This window comes from Rhipicephalus microplus, chromosome 3 (assembly GCF_043290135.1).
Source record: "Rhipicephalus microplus isolate Deutch F79 chromosome 3, USDA_Rmic, whole genome shotgun sequence".
Classification (NCBI taxonomy): domain Eukaryota; kingdom Metazoa; phylum Arthropoda; class Arachnida; order Ixodida; family Ixodidae; genus Rhipicephalus; species Rhipicephalus microplus.
The window spans coordinates 88,077,334-88,101,127 of NC_134702.1; the positions used below are offsets into that span (position 1 = coordinate 88,077,334).

General features: G+C 48.9%; 1 protein-coding gene across 1 annotated transcript in view; it reads left to right on the forward strand.

Moving 5' to 3' along the window:
• Window positions 1–23,794, forward strand: part of LOC142802849 (uncharacterized) — a 33,730-nt gene that overhangs the window by 8,054 nt on the left and 1,882 nt on the right. Inside the window, exon 3 of the mRNA XM_075887914.1 lies at window positions 23,221–23,286. Coding sequence (XP_075744029.1) covers window positions 23,221–23,286 — 66 coding nt within the window. The remainder of the gene's footprint in view (window positions 1–23,220; window positions 23,287–23,794) is intronic.

A 23,794-nucleotide genomic window follows, 5' to 3' on the forward strand; every position in this document is an offset into this window, starting at 1 on the left:
GTTGGCGCTGGGCTAACACGGCTCCGATTCCGTGACCACTAGCATCGGTTCGAACTTCCGTCGGAGCGAATGGGTGGAAGTGAGCCAATATGGGTGGAGTCGTCAGTAGCGTGATTAGGTGAGAGAAAGCAGTAGCTTGGTCGGTACCCCACGTAAATGTGACGTCTTTCTTTAGAAGGTCTGTGAGGGGTCGAGCGATGGTTGCGAAATCTTTCACAAACCTTCTAAAATAGGAGCAAAGTCCTACGAAACTCCGGACGTCTTTGGCTGACTGGGGTACAGGAAAACTGGTGACTGCACGAATTTTCTCGGGGTCCGGCTGCACACCAGAGGCGTCGACAAGCTGGCCCAACACTGTAATTTGCCGGCGTCCGAAGCGGCACTTCGACGAGTTCAATTGGAGGCCTGCAGTGCGGAATATGTCGAGAATAGCTGACAAACGCTGAAGGTGGGTCTCAAATGTTGGGGAATATACAACGACATCGTCAAGATAACAAAGACATGTTGACCATTTCAACCCTTGTAGCAGAGAGTCCATCATGCGCTCAAACGTGGCTGGGGCGTTGCATAGCCCAAATGGCATACCCTTGAACTAATATAGGCCGTCTGGAGTGACAAATGCAGTCTTCCCTTGGTCTTTTTCGTCGACAGCAATCTGCCAGTATCCGGAACGTAGGTCTATCGTGGAAAAGTATCGGGCGCCATGGAGACAATCGAGAGCGTCATCGATGCGGGGTAAAGGGTAAACGTCCTTTTTCGTGATTCTATTCAGATGACGGTAATCCACGCAGAAGCGCCAGGTGCCATCTTTCTTTTTAACGAGCACAACGGGGGATGCCCATGGGCTCGAAGAGGGTTCAATAATTCCTTTGGCTAACATCTTGGTGACTTCTTGTTGAATTATTTTACGCTCGGTGGCAGACACCCGGTATGGTCGCCGATGAATGGGATGAGAATCACCTGTGTTAATGCGGTGCTTGACGAGTGAAGTCTGGCCGAGTGGACGGTGGTCGACGTCGAATATGTCGCGGTATGAAGCCAGGAGGCGGCATAGCGCGGTTGACTTCTCAGGTTTGAGGTCCGGGGCGATCATGGAGCGTAAGGTCGCATCGAGGCACGTGACATCCTGCGAGTGATGTGGGTGCTCGGGACATGCGTCTGCCGTAAAACAGGTGACGTGGTCGTCAATTAAGGGCCTTAGTGTGGCGACCGAAATTCCTTGGGGTAGCACTTGTTTTATGAAACCAAAATTGATAACAGGTAAATATGTTCGGTTAGAGGCCATGCTTACGACCGAGTGTGGGACAGTAATGTCACGCGCCAGGAGAACATCAGTAATCGGCGTCACGATATAATCACCGTCAAGCACGGGAGAGGGTGTTGCCAATTCGATGAATGTGAGAGCTTTAGGTGGTATCCGGAAGAAGTCAGTGGTGCACAAGCTGTTCGGGGGTTCAGGGTTAGAATCCGGGAGAAGAGGAAGTTCTAGGCAGAGAGTACCGGCGGCACAATCGATGAGGGCAGAATGCGTCGATAGGAAGTCCATGCCGAAGATTAGGTCGTGGGGGCAATTTTCAAGGACCGTAAATAAAACGGGAACATGGCGGCCGGCAATACTAACACGAGCGGTACACATTCCAGTGATGGCCACAGTTCCACCATCAGCGACACGGAGGGCTTTAGTTGCTGCAGGCGTGAGGACTTTTTTGAGCAGGCGACACAGATGAGCACTCATTATAGACACTTGAGCTCCGGTATCGACTAACGCCGTCAAGGAAATACCGTCCACATACACCTCAATCAAGTTCGTATCAGTGGGGAGCGTCAATGGAGGATTTGGATCATTCGCAAGCGATGCAGCACTACCTCCCGGAGCTGCATGATCTAGTTTTCCGTCCGAGAGGATCCACAGTTGACCGGCGACGGATAGCGGCGTGGTTGGGGCGATGGGGAACGGCGACGTTGTGGTGGCGGCGAACGAGCAGTGGAGCGGCTGTTGGGGGTGTCGGAAGAAAGGTACACACGACTGGGCGAATAGCGACGGGAGTCCTCGTATGGTCGATTAGAGGAAAATTGACTCCAGTTTGAGGGCGTCCAAGTGCTGCGGCAGTAGCGGGAGATATGGCCAACTCGGTGGCAGCGGAAGCAGATCGGCTTGTAGTCTGCAGTTCTCCATTCCGCCGGATTGCGGGATCGCGGAATAAAATGTAAGTCATGGCGTGGTGCATTTGTTGTCATTGGTCTGGAGACGGGTCGGGACACAGAGCAGGCCACAGGAAAACCAAGGTTTGCAATTTCCTGCCTCACGACGGCTTGAATAACGGAGACCGGCGGAGGCGTTTCTGCGGCGCCATGATCGAGCGGATGTGGAGGAAATGGTGCCGGACTTGACGCCTCAAGATCCCGTCGAACTATTCGTGTCACGCTGTCCTGCATGGGTGGTGCGGCACCGAGATCGGTGCAAGTGGATGTAACAGCCGTGTTTGGTAGCCTCGTAAATTGAGGCAGAACACGGCGGCTTTTGGCCATTTCGAAGCGACGGCATTCCTTGATAGTCGTATGTACGGTCGTGACGTTATTGTAGACGAGCAAATTGAAGGCGTCGTCCGCGATGCCCTTAAGTATGTGGCCCACCTTGTCACTCTCTGTCATTTGCTCGTCGACTTTTCGGCACAACGCGAGCACATCCTGTATGTACGAGACATACGACTCTGTTGACGACTGCACACGAGTGGCGAGTTCTTTTCGCGCTTCCAATTGGCGACCGGACGGGTCCCCAAAAATGTCGCGTAGTCGCTCCTTGAAGGTATCCCAGCTGGTGAGCTCGGTCTCATGGGCGTCAAACCAGACCCGTGGGGTGTTGTCCAAGTAAAATATTACGTTGGCGAGCATCATGGTAAAGTCCCATCGGTGTGTGTGGCTAACACGCTCGTATATACGGAGCCAGTAGTCGACGTCGAGCCCAGGTTGTGCGGAGAATGTACCTGGATCACGGGGGGTGGGCATCGTCAGGTATGTAGTGGCTGGAGCTACAGATGGAGACGCTGAGAGGCTGTTGTCTTTGGTAGCCATGGCCGGAGACTGAATGGTGCGGCCACTGCGAAGCTTCGTGGTGAAGACGGGGAACGTTCCACCTCCACCAAATATGTTACGGAAAAGAAGAGACGCCGTAACGACGAGGCTGGGGATTAGATATATTCCAAACCTGCGGTAATGGCGTGCCTGGTTCACCAGCGATCGAGCGGAGACAACCCTTCGTCTTCCTCGTCAGGCACACACGCGCGTCGCCCCCTAGAATATCAGTATACATGCATGTAGCAATATTATCCGTAATACCTTACGCAGATTAAGAAAGCAATTAACTTTATGAATTTTGTAAATTAGACTTTTCTAAATTATTGCCACTGATACGATACGCCTATCTTAAGTGCACCGCAAGTTTTAGAGTTCGTTCCAACGTAACACTTCCTATATATACACGTGAGGCAACTCTGGCGCAAGTGTCTGTGAAAGCTGCAACACACGGCACTTCAGCGCGCATGGGAATGGTGTGTAGTACACGGTTTTCTCTAACCTTCGCACTTCCGGATCCGTTGGGCTTCGCGTGCCTTGAAGCTGTTTTGTGAAGAAACAAAAAACAGGAAACGTTCGACATTGCGCTTCACCCCCTTAATCTTTCAGGCTTACAAGTTCAAATCGGCTCACAAAATTCAAAAAGTTTTTTTTGTCAAAACAAAACAAAAACGCAGCAATAAACGAAGCCACAAGTACGATTGGAGGCACGGAAGTACGACAAGTAAGCAGATTCAAGTACTACGCATCATTCTCCTGGTCGCTGAACTCCTAGTTAGTCTCTCCTAGTTAATATTCGAAAACTCTATGCATTCAATACCTAACTCAGAAAACACCTGCACAAAATTTTATAGAACGAAAACTGTACGTTTCATCATTAACACGAAAATAAGGGTAGCGGCGACGTAGCAAACTGCAACAGCATGAGGAGGTTTGCCGCTTCATTTATCATCATCATCATTAGACAAAACACACTTCTGTCGGTTTCCGCTGTTTGAGTCGCTCACTCCTTGTGTGCTTATATGCACGCGCGCGTGTGTGTATGTTTGTGTGTGTGTGTGTGTGTGTGTGTGTGTGTGTGTGTGTGTGTGCACGTCGAGCGTTTAAAATTACTGCGCCATCCCAATTATAATAAACAAAACACAGTAGTATAATGATGGTTGCTGAATTATGGCTACAGTGATGTGCAGTTATCCTCTGGTCACCAAGCTGGCTTGAAGCGAAAAAAAATAGCGAACATTATGTAAAGTTCTCAAAATGCATCCTACGTGCCCTAGCTATTACTGTAGCAATGCATACAGTCACGTCCGAAGAAAACAAGTCACTCACGCATATTGAATGCTTCCCAGGTACGAATCATAACTTTGAAATTCGACAAATATGAGCATAAAAACAAACACGAAGACCACTGCCTGAATGTTGCTCTCGTCTTGCGGTGGTCGAGCCCATCCTTATGACAAGAGTCCTATTTAGCTGTAATGGTCCTCTGCCAGCTATGCGGATGCTTGCCAGATCATTTTTATTGTGCTTTTTTTTGCAACCTGCGGAATGAGGAAGGGAAGGTGCGTAATTATCACCGATAGTAGTAGCAACAGAATCAATATAGTTTGCTGAATTTGTGACACAAACTATTACACATGTTTTACAGAGAAACAATGCCGAGCTTTATCGACAAGATTGGCAGAAAATGTCAGTTCTCGGTAGTGAGCAAATAATGTGCCAAATAAATATTTATCTTGTGAGTTGAACAAACTACGTCACCCTTGTTTCATCCTTCATTACAGTTTAGTTGCACAGTTCCTCTAGCTAGAATTTCTTGACACAAACACTAATTAGAGCAGTGAAGTGAAGTGTATTTTAAAGGTGGTAGAACGCACAAAAATATACTGCAAAATATGCACAAGAGATGAATAATAAAGAAATAGCGACATGAAGAGTTAGTGTTTATATAATACATAAGTACTCTTACTGGCACATAAGCATTAGGTTTACATTTGTGTCCGCATGAAACGTTAAAGAACCGCTCATACATGAGATAAACATTTGTATTGCATCAACAGGTTCATAAAACTAAGACACTAAAATGCACACAAACACAATAAAGTAAACCCATAGGGCATTATGAACATCTTACATACGTAAATGAATGATGCCATATGTATAGCAAAGTTTTTACTGTTTTATTGACTTTTCAAAATGTCAAACCCTGGCAGATTAGATATTGGTTCAGTGCTACTTTTAGGACCTAAGGCTTGAGGTAGTATCATAATGCAGTGCCACATTATACTTTTAAAATTCATGTTTGAACTACCTCCTCGATTTCTTTACGTTTTTTATTGACAGCCGTCTACAAACTAAAATATTATAGTCTTCATACTTATAGGTACTGTAACTCTTACATGTTAATCAGTCATGCCACAGAAGTAGGTACTTCAGTAAACTTCTACCACTCCTGTGTTTTAAGAGAGAAAAAGACCACTATCTTGACTTTTGAAGACATTCTTGGTTTTGATGTTAAGATGTTTGGTGAAGCTTCACTGCAAAGAGTGTTTGCCACAGACATAATTTTTATTAGGTGCAAATAATTTCAAACTTCCAACTGATGCTATATCCAAATGCTATCGCAACTGATCACAGCCTGCTGAGGATTCAGCATATTGTCACGGGGTCGTGACGTGGCCGAAGACAGGAGACTTCATGTTGGGATTTAACTGTTTATTTGGGCAAACCTGTGCCCGGTAAAAGGGAAGTCCAATTTCAGCAGCAGCCTCGCACAGATAGCAGTCTCGGACTGATAGCGGCGAACGGAGCGTCGTCCTTCGATCAACAACTCACAAGCGGCGAAGCGCGTCGGCATTTATACTCTTGCCGTCGAATGTTCTAGCGTTATCGCTGGCGATGGCGTAGGTTCCAGAACAATCTGTACCGTTCGCACAGTGGGCGTGATCTTATCGAAATGATCTACTACAGTCCGGAACGTTCTCGAAAACTGCAGGCGCGGTTTGCGCTGAGAATCGTGTGGTGTTTTGGGACGATAACAAAAACTTGGTAAATGGAACGTGGCATTGCCCCCCTAGGAAAAAAGGCATCGTCCCGATGCTTTAACTAAAGATGAAAGTACAATAATAATGCAAGAAAGTACAATGAATAAATTACGATACAACAATAATACAAAAAACACTGGTTCAGTTTGTTAACGCGCATGAAACGGCTTGAGGCGCGTGACATGGACGACTTCAGGTCGCGATCGGCGTCGTTGAGAGTTCGTGATGCTGTCGGGGACAACCTCGTAATCAAGTGGGCCGAGACGTCGAACCACTCTGTACGGTCTGAAGTACCGTCGCAGAAGCTTTTCACTTAATTCACGTCGGCGTATCGGCGTCCACACCCAAACACGTTTACCGGGCTGGTATTCCACGAAGCGTCGTCGAAGGTCGTCTGTTGATTCTTGATACGGAGACGCGCAAGTTGTCGGGCTTCTTCGGCGCGTTGAAGGTACTCGGTCACATCGAGGCTTTCTTCGTCGGTGACGTTGGGTAACATGGCATCGAGCGTCGTTGCCGGGCTCTTTCCGTAGACCAATTTGTATGGAGATATCTGCGTCGTCTCCTGCACCGCCGTGTTGCATGCGAAGGTCACATACGGAAGAATGGCGTCCCACGTCTTGTGTTCGACATCGACGTACATTGACAGCATGTCAGCGATCGTCTTGTTAAGCCGCTCGGTGAGGCCGTTAGTCTGTGGGAGGTACACTGTCGTCCGGCGGTGGTTTGTTTGGCTGTATGCCAAGATCGCTTGAGTTAAGTCGGCAGTGAATGCCGTTCCTCTGTCGGTGATAAGGACCTCCGGGGCTCCGTGACGTAGGACGATATTTTAGACGCAGAACTTAGCTACCTCGGATTCACTGCCTTTTGGCAGGGCTTTTGTCTCGGCGTAGCGGGTGAGGTAGTCGGTAGCTACCACGATCCACTTGTTTCCGAAAGCCGACGTCGGAAACGGCCCCAGTAGGTCCATACCAATCTGCTGGAAAGGTCGGCAAGGTGGATCAATTGGCTGCAGAAGTCCCGCTGGCCTTTTCGGTGGTGTCTTGCGTCGCTGACAGTCCCGGCATGTTCTCACATAACGAGTGACGTCGGTGGTGAGACGTGGCCAGTAGTACCTTTCTTGTATCCTCGCGAGCGTGCGAGAAACACCGAGGTGCCCTGCCGTCGGATCGTCGAGCGGGGCCTGCAGGAGTTCTGGTCAAAGAGCTGAAGGCACCACAAGGAGGTACTTATCTCGAAGCGGTGAAAAGTTTTTCTTTTGTAGAAGACCGTTTCGTAGAAAGAACGACGCAAGTGCTCGCTTGAATACCTTCGGGACTTCGGTGGTCCTGCCTTCGAGGTATTCCATTAGGGCCTTAAGTTCCGTGTCGGCCCTCTGTCGTTCAGCGAAGTCATCGGTTGTTATCGTTCCTAAGACGTAGTCGTCATCCGGGTCGTCGGGTAGCGGTTGGTCGACAGGCGCACGAGAGAGACAGTCGGCGTCGGAGTGTTTTTTTGCCGGACTTGTAAATGACAGTAATGTCATATTCTTGAAGTCTCAGGCTCCATCGTGTGAGGCGACCTGAAGGGTCCTTTAAGGTGGCTAGCCAAGAAAATGCGTGGTGGTCGCTCACAACTTTGAAGGGCCTGCCGTAGAGGTAGGGGCGAAATTTCGACGTAGTCCAGACGATGGCAAGGCACTCCTTTTCTGTTGTGGAATAATTTGCTTCTGCTTTGGATAGCGATCGGCTGGCGTAACTAATAACCCTTTCAAGTCCGTCAGCCCTCAGCACAAGAACGGTGCCAAGACCTACGCTGCTTGCGTAAGTATGTACTTCTGTCTCGGCGAATTCGTCGAAATGGGCAAGTAACGGAGGCGTCTGGAGGCGATGCTTAAGCTCCTGGAAAGCGTGTTCCTGCGGCGTTTCCCACCTAAACTCCACGTCGGCCTTGGTAAGGTTAGTGAGAGGATCGGCGATGCGGGCGAAGTTTTTCACGAACCGCCTATAATAGGCACACAGGCCCAGAAATCGGTGCACGGCTTTCTTGTCAGTGGGTGGCGGGAAGTCGTTGATGGCGGCTGTTTTCCATGGATCGGGACGAACTCCAGACTTGCTGATAACGTGCCCCAGAAACAAGAGCTCCTCATACGCAAATCTGCACTTTTCTGGCTTCAGTGTGAGTCCGGAAGTCTTGATGGCTTGAAGTACAGCTTCAAGGCGCCGAAAATGCTCGTCGAAACTCGTGGAAAACACGACGACGTCGTCCAAGTACACAAGGCAAGTCTGCCACTTCAATCCTGCCAGTACTGTATTCATAATGCGTTGAAAAGTTGCAGGCGCTGAGCAAAGGCCGAAGGGCATCACCTTAAACTCGAAGAGGCCATCCGGTGTTATAAACGCCATCTTCTCTCGGTCTCTTTCGTCGACTTCGATTTGCCAATAGCCAGTCTTAAGGTTCATTGACAAAAAGTACTTGGCGTTATGGAGCCGATCAAGTGAGTCGTCTATTCGTGGGAGAGGATACACGTCCTTTCTTGTGATTTTGTTCAGGCGGTGATAATTAACGCAGAAACGTAGGGTCCCATCCTTTTTCTTCACTAACACCACGGGGGATGTCTATGGACTCTTGGACGGCTGGATAATGTCATGCCGCAGCATTTCATCAACTTGTCTCTTCATGGCCTCACATTCTCGCGTCGAAACCCTGTATGGACTCTGACGGAGTGGTCTGGCATTTTCTTCGGTTATGATGCGATGTTTCGTGATTGGGGTCTGCCGAATTTTCGATGACGACGAAAAGCAATCTTCGTATTGCAGGAGCAGGGCCTTGAGCTGTTCTTGCTTATCGTTCGGAAGTCTGAGATTGACGTCGAAAGCTATGGGAGGGGCTTGGTTCCTCTGAGCAGGTTCCGCAGAATCGGCGAGGGCGAAAGCACTGGTGGCTTCGACAATTTCTTCGATGTATGTGACCGTTGTTCCTTTGTTCACATGTTTGTACTCATTGCTGAAATTCGTGAGCATAACCGTTGCTTTGCCTCCCCGCAGCTCTGCAATTCCTCTTGCGACGCAAATATTTCGGGTGACCAACAGATGCTGACTGCCTTTAACGACGCCTTCCAAGTCAGGTGATTTAGGAGGGCCGACTGAAATAATGACGCTTGGAGCGAGGCGGAATGGTGACTTGTTCTTCCAGCACATTCAAGGCATGGTGTCCTGATGGCGTGCGCGGCGGTAGTGCTTCTCCTGTGGATAACGTTATCGACTTTGTTTTTAGGTTGATGACAGCACCATGGAGGCATAAGAAGTCCATGCCAAGGATGACATCTCTCGAGCAACGCTGTAGGACTACGAAGTCTGTAGGATAAATACGGCCGTTAGTGGTGACTTTCGCTGTGCAGATTCCTGCAGGCGTTACGAGATGACCTCCGGCTGTGTGGATTTCAGGGCCTTTCGAAGCTGTCCTAACTTTCTTTAACTTCGCGGCGAACGACCCACTGATGACAGAATAGTCGGCTCCAGTATCGACGAGAGCGGTCACACTGTGGCCGTCGATAAGAAAGTCGAGGTCGCTAGTTCGCCGTCTCGCATTACAGTTAGGGCGTGGCGTCGGGTCACGGCTGCGTCGGCTTGTTCCGCTGCTTCCATGTTGCGTCGTCAGGCCACCTTCGGTAAGTGAGCTTTCGCCGTCAGGGCTTTGCCTGGTTGGCGTTGTGTTCGGAAAGCTCCGTCGCGGCGTCGTCGTCGGAGGAGGATCTTCGGTAGTTCGTCGCACAGCAACCGCACCTCCACCGGTGGCTGCCCTTAGTTTCCCGGATACGGGCTAGGAAAACCGGCCCCGCGTTGGGCCAGAGTACTGCCGGTGGTGCGGTGACGTGCGGCGGCTGGGCAACGGCGAACGCGAAGGGCTTCGTGGTGTCCACCGAGTTCCTGTCAGGTAGTCGGTGATGTCACGTGGTCGTTCTCTTGGCTGTGGACGCGGTACAATGACGGCGAAGCCACGCAGTCCCATCTGTCGGTACTGGCAACGGCGGTATGTGTGTCCGGCCTCGCCGCAGTGGCAGCAGAGCAGGCGATGGTCTGGGGTTCGCCAGACGTCAGTCTTCCTCGGTGCACTGCGCTGGGCCGCTGGCGAATGGTATGACGTCGGTGGGGGTGGTGGCGGTGGTGGCGTCTGTCGACGGAAGTGCGATGGGGCGGCGTTTTGGCGTGGACGGGGAGGAGCGTTGTGGCGCAGTGCAGCGGCGTAGCTCATAGCTTCCGGCTCGGGCAGCGGTGCGTGGGGAATTCGAAGCGATTGCCGAACTTCTTCTCGCACAATGTCGGCGATTGAATCCACTTGAGGCTGTGCCGAAGGCAACAGCTTGCGCAGCTCTTGCCGCATTATCGCTCGGATCATTTCACGCAGGTCTCTGGAGTTACTGGCTTGAGCAGCAGCGCAGTCTGCAGTCAGGCGACGATTATACTGTCTGGTGCGCATGTCCAGGGTCTTTTCGATAGTGGTCGCTTCGGTTACAAATTCTTGGACGGTTTTCGGTGGGGTTCTCATCAGTCCAGCGAAGAGCTCCTGTTTGACCCCTCGCATGAGGAAACGAACTTTTTTCTCCTCAGGCATGTCTGGGTCAGCGTGACGGAATAGTCGGGTCAATTCTTCTGTGAAAATGGCGACATTTTCATTTGGTAAGTGAACCAGGGTCTCTAATAAAGCAGCGGCCCTCTCTTTGCGAGCGACGCTCGCGAACGTTTGCAGGAATGAGCCGCAGAAAACATCCCACGTTCGGAGCATGGACTCTCGATTTTCTAGCCAGGTCCTTGCGGTGTCTTCCAAATAGAAGAACACACGACGCAGCTTTTCGTCATGGTCCCAGTGGTAGAGGGCGGCCACACAGTCGTATATTTCTAGCCAGGACTCCGGGTCTTCGAACGATGACCCATGGAAAATTGGTGGTTCCCTGGGTTGATGCATGACCATCGTGGGCTGGGACGCTGCGGTTGTCATTGTCGCTGCAGTCGCGGTCATGGCCTTGGTCTTCCGCGCCTTGTCTTGTAGAAGCCCGTACTCCGGTGGTAGCCCTTGCTGTCGGCGGCTTGTTCGCTGCTCCTGGTTAGCGTCGTTGTCTTCTCCGCGACGTGGGCTGGGCTCACGGCTTGACGGGGGCGTCCGGTACATGAACGAAGCAGCACCTCCACCAGATGTCACGGGGTCGTGACGTGGCCGAAGACCGGAGACTTCGTGTTGGGATTTAACTGTTTATTTGGGCGAACCTGTGCCCGGTAAACGGAAAGTCCAATTTCAGCAGCAGTCTCGCACAGACAGCAGTCTCGGACTGATAGCGGCGAACGGAGCGTCGGCCTTCGATCAACAACTCACAAGCGGCGAAGCGCGTTGGCATTTATACTCTTGCCGTCGAATGTTCTAGCGTTATCGCTGGCGGTGGCGTAGGTTCTAGAACAATCTGTACCGTTCGCACAGTGGGCGTGATCTTATCGAAATGATCTACTACAGTCCGGAACCTTCTCGAAAACTGCAGGCGCGGTTTGCGCTGAGAATCATGTGGTGTTTTGGGACAATAACAAAAACTTGGGAAAAGGAACGTGGCGATATATTTTTCAAACTCTTACAAACCGGATAAAAATGTTTCTAAAATGGTTTGTTACTTGTCAAAAAAGGCACAACTAAGCGTGGAAGGGACTTCTAAATATTTACTCTTTCTATCCCAATGTTTCATCTCAATGCAGTAAATAATTTCTAAAGAGTCATATGCAAACCTAGATATCATCATGAGCCATGTACCCTTGGATGATGCTACCCTTATTACCATGATAGCCTTAAAGAACACGTTTTGCAGAAATTCCAGCGTCAGCGTCGTCTGTTCTGAGCAAACAACTCATTATCTTTGCGTGACCGAAAAATACAGAAAGATGCACAGAAAATAAATCATCAATAATGTTGAGTCTGATTGGGGATCGAACCCAGGTTGTTTCCGTCGCAAGTGAGTGTTCTACCGCACAGCCGCCCCTTTTTATTATCTCTTGCATTATACTTATTACAAATGTAGGTTACGCATACAGGGTCTTGCACATCACTAAGAACTTGAAAATGAAAGACACTTCAGTGGCAAATTGAACCAAACGCGTACTACTCACACTAGCCTGTAGGTGATCAGGCTATTTTTTATTTCTCATCATACTAAATAATTATTATTGTTAGATACATATTGTTAAATATATGCGCTAGAAACCCAAAATATTGACACAGAGATGTAGAGCACTTTCAGACACCACCGACAAAATTGTTTCCTATGCGATACGTCTAGTGCTGTTATCTTTGCCGCGTTGTAAAGGAAGCCTATAACAGCCCCATAGCAGTGCGCACGCGGTCCATCACACGGCTTCTTTTCACGTTTCACAGGCTTTCTTTATAACGGGAATAAGATAACAGTGCGAGACGTATCGTGCAGGAAAAACTTTAACCGGTGGTTTCTGAAAGTGATCTGTATTTCAGTGTTCGTATTTTGGGTTTCCAGCCCATAATTAAAAATTGTAATTAAAAAATAATAAATAAATAGTATGCGGAGAAATAAAAATAGCCTTAGTATCTGCAGGCAAGTGCGAGTGGTATGCGTTTGGTTCAATTCGCCTCCTAAGTGCCTTTCACTTTCACATACTCGGCTCAAGTTATATGGGACACCCTGTATATTTAGTGTACAAAAAACTTCAGGCACCTTAGACAAATGTACAATACGAATTACAAAACGATACCACACAACACTGGGTCTGAAAGGTTATTGGAGCCGCACACTTCATGATATATTGATACCAGTCCGGTTGAAACTGCAGTTGCTCATAAGAGTATCTTACCTGTAAGTCATTTGTTCACCTCTGCTTGTGAATACAATCAAAATTACTTCCTCTGTTTGGAAACGCAGTGAAGGTAACTTTCACAAATTATAAACACACGCTTCCAGTATGAATGCTTCACAATACATGAAATACTGCTGTAATAATACGTGCTACAAGCCTACATTACCATCGAGAGTCAGAAGATGGGGTGAGCATAATTACTTCATATTTTCTTAAGCCAGTCAACAGCTACAAGAGGCACACGCGCTTCTCCACCCTTAAGGCCACGCAGTAAGTTCATAGCAAGTTTGAAGAGATTTTACATACGAAGTGGTTGAAGTACGCACAAGGAACCGAATATTGCTGTCACATTCAACAATATTGCTATCGCATTCAACTCGTAGTGGCGAAGCTTAAGGGTATATAAAACTGTTGCTTTGGCGAGTTGGTTCATTATTATGTAGACTAATTTATCAGCGCAAAAAAGACATAACTCCTAAAAAAGACTTACACACACTTAGCGTTGTACTCACAACTGCTTTACTATTTCAAACACAGGGCGTTTTTGTAGGCACGCATCGAAACAACAGAAGATAACATGATGAAAAGAGGCGATGAAATCCACGTGACAACCGCTTGCCAAAAGGGCAAATAACCGAAAACAATCACGCCACAATCCCCGAACTTTTATCACTGGATATATTTTTAACACTTAGACATGCAGCCACCGTACTTTTCAATGGAACCTGCCTCGTAGAGTTCAGCAGAGCCACAGGGGCATATCCATGGGCTGGCGCACGAGGCACGTGCCCCCGAGCCCCCTACATTTTTTTGCGCCAAGACTTCTAGACCGCAAAATAACCATTGCCCTGCCCTGTCTTCAATGGAGATCCAGGAGGGGCACCCACACACCTTCCATCAAGAAAAAAAATTGTGCCCACGCCCTTGACAGTGCCACACAATGCAACCAAACCAAAACAGCTTGCGTTAGATTTAAGTGTTAATTTAGTGAACACAGTACACATCTCATGCCCGCGAACAATGATAAGCACCCTTCAATAGATACCCAATAAATGATTCACAAGTACAGCATTGCAAGCATCACGTTTAAGTCGACGTGTTTTAACAGGTGCTCACGTGTTTCAGTGTCGTTGCGGAGTAGATCGTGGGGGCTAGCTATGTTACTGTTGCATGACCACACTGGAAAATTTACTAACATCACATGCTCATAGACGTTTGTGTGACCACAAAGTCTCACAAAAATAGACGTATAAGCAAAGTGAATGAGTAGAGCGACAATGTTATATATATTGTAGAGAAGCGCCGAACACTGAAATGGGTCGAACTCTCAAGTGCTTTCTAGTGGGTCTGCCCAAAAAAAGAACGCCGCTCACGCGGAGAGTCCGTGCTTGGCTGTTCTTGTCGCCATTGTGTAGACTCGCTGTGTGCCGGCTAATAAACGCCATAACAAATTGGTGGAGAGTGCTACGATCCCCTTCGATGCCCTTGGAACTATGCTCACGTACCCTGCAATCTACCATGTTCCACGACGCCTCTCAGCGAACGCCTCCTCCCATGCCACGCCCTTGTCCCGGTGTCCCAAGGATCCGCGATCCACCCATCTTCACGGGCGCCGATGGCACTGACGTGGAGGACTGGCTCGCCATTTACGAGCGCGTGAGCGTCCCCAACCAATGGGACGAGGACGGCAAGTTGATAAACTTGGTGTTCTACCTTGCGGCGTTGCAAGTTTGTGGTCTACCAACCACGCGTCCGAGTTCGCAACCTGGTCCGATTTCAAGACTGCTATCACCAACGTTTTTGGCCGCCCTGCCGTTCGCAAGCTGCAAACCGAGAAGCGCTTACGCGAACGCGCTCAGCAGGCCGGTGAATCATTCACCAGTTACATTGAAGATGTCCTGGACCTGTGCAAGAAATCTAACGAGAGCGTGTCCGAATCAGACAAGATCCGGAACGTCATGAAGGGCATTGACGATGATGCCTTCACGATGCTGCTAGCCAAAAACCCAGGCACAGTAGCTGAGGTCATCACGCTGTGCCAGAGCTACGAGGAGCTCCGCCGGCAGCGTTCGATGACCCGTCGCTCTACACCACGAGAAGCAGGGCTTGCTGGCTTGGAGGCGAGATGTGATCAGGTGGCGCTGCTGGCAGACCTAAAGTCCTTCATCCGTGAGGAAATCGCGCGCCAGTTCTCTCTCCTTGCCTTTGCCCAACCACCGGCTTATCAACAATCGGCAACTACTATTCTTCCACCCATCCGCCAAGCGATTGAGCAGGAAATAGCGGAGGTCATGCCTGCGTACCACCCACAACAACTTCCGGCCCCTGCGCCCCCAAGTTACGCCCGAGTGGTCGCAAGGCCGCCTCCAGTCGTTCAAGCGCCTGCACCACTGACTTACGACGAAGCTGCCGCATGACCTCCGTCCTTTGCAGCGGGTATGCCGGCTGCGTATGTTGGCGCAACCCCTCAGCCTCACTTTCAGCCCACCATGCACCCTTTACAGCCACCGTTCCGGGCGAGACCCACCCCGGCAAAACGATGGCGCACACCCGACAACCGGCCCATCTGCTTTGCTTGTGATTACGCCGGTCACGTAGCCCGTTATTGCTCTCGACTACAGCCGGCTGCCATTTCTTCTCCTGTTGCTGGCCACCTTAGCCGTTCGTATAACGACGAACTGCCGTCTGTGCCACTGTCGTCTCGCCCAGGTCCGTCTGCTCGAAGGTCGCCGTCTCCACGACGTCGGTATCGGTCCACCATGCGGCCAAGTTCTGCTCATGAGCGGGAAAACTAGACGTCGCAGTCCCAGAGGCAAGGACTGCGACGCTATCGCATTGTAAAAGCCTTCAGAGCCGCCCATCTAATGTGCTTGTGGATGGTGTTCATGCATCTGCTCTTATTGACACTGGAGCTGCGGTATGAGTTATGAGCGAAAACCTTTGCCGCTTGCTTCGAAAAGTGACGATGCCGATTTCTGGACTGTCCCTTTGTACCGCTAGCTCACATCGTATTAATCCTACAGCAGGCTGCACAGCTCGCGTTGTCGTTCAGGACGTTCTGTATATCGCCCAATTCATCATCATTCCTGCATGCTCTCATGACGTCATCCTGGGATGGAATTTTCTCTCCAGCAACGACGCCGTCATTTATTGTGCCGCCGCTGAAATTCAACTCTCGCCCTTCTCGCATTTGACGCCAGAAGACAGTCCCTCGACAGTGAGCAAGATTCTTGTGAAAGACGATACTATAGTGCCTCCAAGCTCGACGATGGGTGTATCGGTCTACTGCACCGGTCTCTCCGACACAATTGCACTTGTTTCGCCATCCTACCGTGCTTCCAGAAGGAGAGGGTTGCTAGCACTTTTCGCGACCGTGCAAGTCACCCAGGGCAACGCCGCTATTTTCGTGACCAACCCATCCCAGTACACTGTTTTTTGGTTCGAGGGGAATGTCTCGGCAGAGTGGAACCAGTCGATGACGCACAAGTCCTGGACGCACCCGAAGACTCGCGTTGTCCCGATTCGCGTACCATCAGTGCTGTTTGTACTTCTGACCCATCATCTCCTGATGTATTTTGCCCATACATTGATGACGACCTAACGTCAGTACAGCGTTCCCAGCTTCTAGACCTGTTGCAAGAATACCATTCTTCTTTCGATGTCGGGCGAAGTTCTCTCGATCGCGCGTCCACTGTTACGCATCGTATCGACACTGGTGCCCTTCCACCATTACGGCAACGTCCATACCGCGTGTCGCCTGCTGAACGCCGGGAAATTAACGAACAGGTTGACGATATGCTCCGACGCGACGTCATTCGGCCCTCGTACAGTCCAAGGGCGTCTCCAGTTGTTCTTGTTGCGAAGAAAGACGGTTCTGTGCGGTTCTGTGTGGACTACAGATGGCTCAATAAGATCACTCGCAAGGATGTCTACCCACTGCCGCGCATCAACGACGCAATTGACAGCCTTCACGGAGCCCAATTTTTTCTACTCTCGATCTGCGCTCGGGGTAATGGCAAGTACCCCTGGCTGATGGCGCTCGACCGAAGACTGCCTTCATCACACCCGACGACTTGTACAAATTCAACGTCATGTCGTTTGGTCTGTGTAATGCACCTGCGACATTTGAGCGCATGATGGACACCGTTCTGCGCAACTTGAAATAGCACACGTGCTTGTGTTACCTCGATGACGTTGTTGTCTTCGCTCCAGATTTCTCCACCCATCTCCAACGTTTAAAAGAAGTTTTCGCACATGTGAGCAATGCCGGCCTGCAACTAAATCTGAAGAAGTGCCGCTTTGCAGCACGCCAACTCACCATCCTAGGGTACGTCGTGTCCAAGGATGGCATTCTTCCTGACCCAGCCAAGCTTCGGGCCATGGCCGAATTCCCAAAACATGCGTCCGTGAAAGAACTGCGTAGTTTCGTGGGCCTGTGCTCATACTTCTGATGCTTCATACGAAACTTCGCCACGATTATATCCCCGCTGACGAAGCTCCTTGGAAGTAACGGGCCCCTCAATTCGTGGTCGTCAGAGTGCGACAACGCGTTCTTGAAGCTCCGCCATTTGTTGACGTCTCCTCCCATTCTCCCCCACTACGACCCTACGGCCCCAACAGAGGTGCACACGGACGCCAGTGGTGTAGGCCTCGGCGCTGTCCTGGCGCAGCACAAACCCGGATTCCCTGATTATGTTGTGGCATATGCAAGCCATACGCTCACGAGAGCCAAGACAAACTACACCGTCACGGAAAAAGAGTGCCTGGCGATCGTCTGGGCTCTTACAAAGTTTCGACCTTATTTGTATGGTCGCCCATTCGATGTCGTCACCGACCATCATGCACTATGCTGGCTGTCATCATTGAAGGATCCCTCAGGCCGCCTCACACGTTGGGCTCTTCCCTTACAAGACTACTACATCCGCGCGCTCTAGCGCAACGAACGCCAGCATGCTGATGCCGACGCCCTCTCGCGCTCCCCTCTGCCTGAAGCTGACGTGCTCTGCTCAGTATCCTCGGTTGCTGTTTCTGCCATTGATGTTGACATCATCGCTACCGAACAGCGAAAGGATAATTCGATCGCCCAACTGATCGACTTGCTCTCTGCTACGTCCGCAACGCCATCCACGCGTGCCTTGCGTCGTCGAGCTCACCATTTCGCCATTCGGGACGGCCTCTTACACCGGCGCAATTACGACGCCGATGGCCGGCATGGCTACTCGTTATACCCCGCAGTCTGCGGTCGGAGATATGTGAATCATTCCATTCTGATCTACAGTGCGCGCACTCTGGGGTATTCAAAACCTACCATCGCATTAGACAGCGCTACTTCGGGCGCGGGATGTACCGCTACGTCCAGCAGTTCGTTCGCTCCTCTCTCACTTGTCAACGCCGCAAACCATCCGCACACATGTCACTAGCCGGTCTGCAACCGTTACCTTGCCCTGACCATCCGTTTGGGCGCACAGGTATCGATTTGTATGGACCACTTCCTCTGACATGCACTGGCAACCGCTGGGCCATCGTCGCCGTAGATCATTTAACGCGATACGCCGAAACCGCCGCTCTCCTGCGGCTACTGCACGTGATGTTGCGTCCTTCCTACTACATCGATTCATACTGCGCCACGGTTCACCCCAAGAGCTTCTCAGCGATCGAGGCCGTGTCTTCTTGTCAGAAGTCGTCGACGCCATTCTCACTGAGTGCCATTCTGTCCATCGCAAAACTACTGCTTACCACCCGCAGACGAATGGCCTGACCGAACGCTTTAACAGCACCCTCGGCGACATGCTGTCGATGTACGTCACCGTCAACCACACGAATTGGGATACCATACTGCCCTTCGTCACCTACGCCTACAACACCGCCCCTCAGAGCACGACTGATTTTTCACCTTTCTTTTTGCTGTACGGAAGGCACCCGTAACACACCATCGACACGATACTCCCGTACACGCCGGATCCATCTGAGTGTACACCTATTTCCGAGACCGCCAGGCTTGCTGAAGGAAGTCACGAGCTTGCGAAGACTTTTACGACGCATGAGCAAGAGCGGCAGAAGAGTATTCGTGATGGCTCCGCCACTTCTGAGCCCACGTTCCTTCCTGGTTTTCTTGTATGGCTCTCAATCCCGACCCCTGTAGCTGGCCTTTCTTCCAAACTACTCCCAAAATATGGAGGTCCCTACCGTGTGATCGAGCGCACATCTCCGGTCAACTATCTTATCGAGCCAATTGAACAAACTTCGGACATGCGCCGCCACAGGCGCGACATAGTCAACGTGAAGCGCCTGAAGGCTTACTATGACCCGCTTGTAGTGACAAGCTGTTAGGTCGCCAGGCGGCTCCCTCTTCGACCCGGGGGTAATTGTAGAGAAGCCGCCGAACACTGAAACGGGTCGAACTCTCAAGTGCTTTCTAGTGGGTCTGCCCAAAAAAAGAACGCCGCTCGCGCGGAGAGTCCGTGCTTGGCTGTTACTGTCACCATTGTGTAGACTCGCTGTGTGCTGGCTAATAAACGCCATAACAATATATATATATATATATGGGTGTGTGTGTGTGTGTGTGTTGTGTGCAAGTATTCTTTAGAGCTTCTGTTGTATCACAGGGGGGGGGGCAACCTCCTTAATGGCCATGCCACATATCAAGACTTGCTCACTATGCATAGAAGAATCCTTGATGAATCAGCAGCGTATGGCAGACAATAAAGAAGAATAATTGTCTTTCAGTAACAGGTTTTCATATCCCACACAGCCTAAAGTAAACTCATAATTATTTCAAATGCTTGCTGCACTTCATGTTTTGTCAAAACAGCATATCAGTGACGATGTACCAAAACGCGATTTCTAACCTAGCTCCTCTGCTGCATATGCCACATCAGAGGAGCCATGTTGGTTTTTGTCATTGTCTCATATAAAAACTTGCGACAACGACACATGCGGTAAATTAGGAAAATATACACCTGCTTTTATCGCAGCACCCTTGCTTTGTGATATGAAACTATACACATGGTAAATGGAATCCTATTGACCCAGAAACTCAACCCCACGGTAAGACATCACCCAAAACCCCGCCGCTACTTTCTGGCACTGAAAAAAACGGTGGTATTCACGACACATTGAATCCTCGCTAATAGCGCCAGACTAATCTGAAGGCACCACCAACCATTACGTTGATTCTACTGCCGTATATCTCAAATTTAAGCTTGTGGGGGTACTACCAACCTCAGCAAAGTCATTTGTGCTTTGTTGCGTACACGTGTCCCGTTGATAAGCCGCGTTTAGAGATAACAGCCACTGAGTGGTAGGTGCCGCCGCACCGGAACGCGATGTTCTCTATCACCATTATTATGGATAGCGTGGTATGGGGTTCCTCGATGCGCGCGCCCCCTTGGAGAGTGGAGCCACTCTTTGAAAGGGTGAGTGCCGCCTTGCGATCGGCGGCCGCCATTAGGCTCGCCCCCCTCCCCCCGTCTTGTCATGGCTGGCTGTGTGAGATACGTGCTCGGCGTTTTCTTGGGCAAAATGCCTGGGTGTAGCGTGCCACAGTGCACAAACCACTCCCAAAATGGCTGCAATATGTTGTGGCTTGTGAAGATCAAGCGCGAGAAGAGGCAACCCATGGGCCGTTCGTGTTTGTGTAGCGTAATTGATGCCATTTCAACATTTAGAGAGCTATAACTTAAAGCGCTGTCACACGGGCACTTTCAATCACGATTAGGCTTAATGTGATTGGCTTTGTTACACTAGCTGAAGAACGGCGCCAATCACTGCTGAGAAATTACTTCCAATCGGGCCTACTTTCAATCACCAGTGCATCGGGTGCAATACACGTTCATGTCCATAGACTAAGAAGGAGGACGACACGCACAATGGAAAGACGTTCTCACTTCTTCGTTGTCGTCTTTTCATCGCTGACATGTCACCTACGTAGAAATTATATAATAATACATACTATCATTACGATGAAGAAGAGGAAGAACTACATGATGGTGATAGAAAGCCTATTTCTACCAAACATGTAGGACAGCGCACGTCACTTCAGGTACAAGTTGTGTGACAGAAGCCTGCAGCCACCTCTACAATGCAGGCAGCGGAAGCAAACATATTCAGGATAGAAAAAAAATAAAACTGCCACACTTTCACGTGCCCAAATAACAGGCGCAAGGACATGGGGGATAAAAGGTTTGATTGCAAAATAATGTTACCGATCAGGTAACTGAGGATTGGTAAACCTGTCGCGTGATGGTTGTTAAGAAGTCATCCGTAATTCGGCTCATTTATACCCCAGTATAACAAAACCAATAGTGGGAATTCACACCATTATATTTGGGTTTCTGTTAATTGAAACTCGATCTTTCAACATGAGTACTTCCAAGAGAAGATTCATTTGTTGCTCAAAAGTGCGGTAAAATATTTCACTAATATGTCTGCACAGGAAACTAGTTTGAATACCGGAAAACCCAAATTATCATTAAATCGATGCCCAGTGACTGCAGTTTCATGCTCCTCTAGCGGAGACTTCCTCTTCAGGTCGGTCGAGGGGTCACCTCATCTTGTCAGAAAGGCAGGTTCACTGCAGTGTCGTAATACAAAACAGGCGTTCACAAAATCCAAGTGTAACTCAACCTTACGACCACTGGCCCCGACAGACCTTCCAATTTATCGCCACGGTCTCCCTCTCATGGAATCTTCATTATATTGAAATTGAATGAAAAGACTCTGTCATATTTATCATGCATGACTATACGGGTAAGCTTTCAGTAAATTGAAATGCTTCGTTTTACCGAATATTATGTCATATTGAAGTTTCTTACATCGAGGCTCAACTGCATGAGAATTTTAAATGAACTACTGTCAAAAACATAAAATACAAGGCAAAGGCGGGTGGTGATAATGGATAATCGAAAGACTCTCGGTACTTGCACTGAGCTATGCAGTTTGCCCAATCTCTGCCTAGCCGGCGACGGCTGGTGAGGCATTTCCGATTTTAGATAGCCTGCGTCGTTCAAGCAAGTTTCAATTAAAGTGTGTTCTAGTACAAGCGAAAATCACACTTCGAATAATGTGTAAGTGTTGGGTGCGCATACCAACAATCAATTGTATAAGCACGCCATGGGAACGGCTGCAGAACGTGGCCCTGTCTCGGAGAAGTAAATACACGATTACAATTGTACTGTTCATTTTCACAGTGAGTATGCCTCATTTTTGCACTCTTGTAAAAAATACATTTACAAATGACATCTGACTCAACTAATTACCTCTCTTTCTTGATTCTGTATATTATCTTATTCGTATTCTAGAAAGCGGTAGTTGAAATGAAACGTTCAAGTGGCAGTCCGTATGGCGAATAGACTGGGTGGCGCACCACCTAAAGACTTCTCGCATAGGCTAATACATTGAAAACTGTGTCCCCAGGTTTCACACTAATAAAGCTAAAACACTCCTTACTTTTTCTCATTTCGGAGTGCTATTTTCTTTCCTCGTCCCGTGTTTATGCTGTTAACTCATTCTTTGATACGTGTACAAACTGAGATATCAATCGTCACGTTCCCGTGCTTCTACTTCAATTATGCTTATCCTTAAAAAATTCGTAAACCTTGCACAAACTAGGTTGCTCATAAGCGAGTAATCATGCCCTGCAAGCTCAGCTATGTACGTTATCACACAAATAAATGGCATATATTGAAACACTCGGACTATTTTATGAAGAAAATGCTTAATGGTATTAGACCTGTTCAATATACCAAAACTGGGCTGTATTCTCTAAACGATGGAATATCAAGAAATAAAACCATTTTTATTCTAGCCTCGCGGACAAATGAAAAATGAGAACCGCTGTACAGTAGCGCATCCGGTTATGCGGCGACATCGCCTGTCTTTCTCAGCAGTGCTACTTCAGTGCTGTATCGGACTGCTCGGCGCGAAGTGTCGCACTGAATGTCTAATTTGATACTGGTCTACGACATACTAGTTACTTTTTCAGTCTTTTCTTTCAGATTAGTGGCGGACGCGTGCGTTCTACGTGCAACGCGAAGTATTAAGAAGAACGTTTACTTCCAACGCCCAACCACAAGTGAAGAACAAGGACAACGGTGAAAATAAATTTTTTTAAATCTTCTTCGCCTCTTGTAACACGAACTTGTTCTTCGGTTGCTGGTTTAGAAAGAAATAGTTATTCAAAAAAGAAGCATGGTAACCAGTCTCACACGCATGGTAAAAGCTGGTTTAATTTTTTTTTCGAAGTTAACCGTGCGGTATAAAAGCTGAGTTTCTGGCCTCAAAATCAGAAGCATCTGCTCCTCCAACGAATTAGGATCACCGTCAAAATGGTAAGTCTGCGTTTAAGTGAACGCTAAACTCTCGTGCAATAGAGAACAGTAGATGACTATATATATTAGCCACGGCTTCTAAGGCATGTATCCCTACTCTGCACACTTCCCAGCTCATTTTGAAACGTTGTTTTTAAAAACCTATGCTTTGTTGAGGACAAGCTTATTTGGCTTGTATTAGACACACTTCTAAAAGCTCACACTGCCTAGTCGGCGAGGCGTTTTAAGATGCACATTGAAACAGGCACTTTAAGCAAAGCACCACTGATCTGCTACTCTTTCGAAGCAACTATTACAAATCATTTAAAGACGCTAAACAAAGCTAAACAAAATCAATACTGGAAGACATAACAAACATTGGCTTGAAGGGGCAAATTTTCAATAATTTTGTCCACCGATGTTCTGAAAGCCTGAATTATCAGTTAACGTTGTGATAATGCTCGTAATGACTTATATAGAAATTATCACACCATATATTCATAATAAGTTTGTCATTGAACTCGACCCA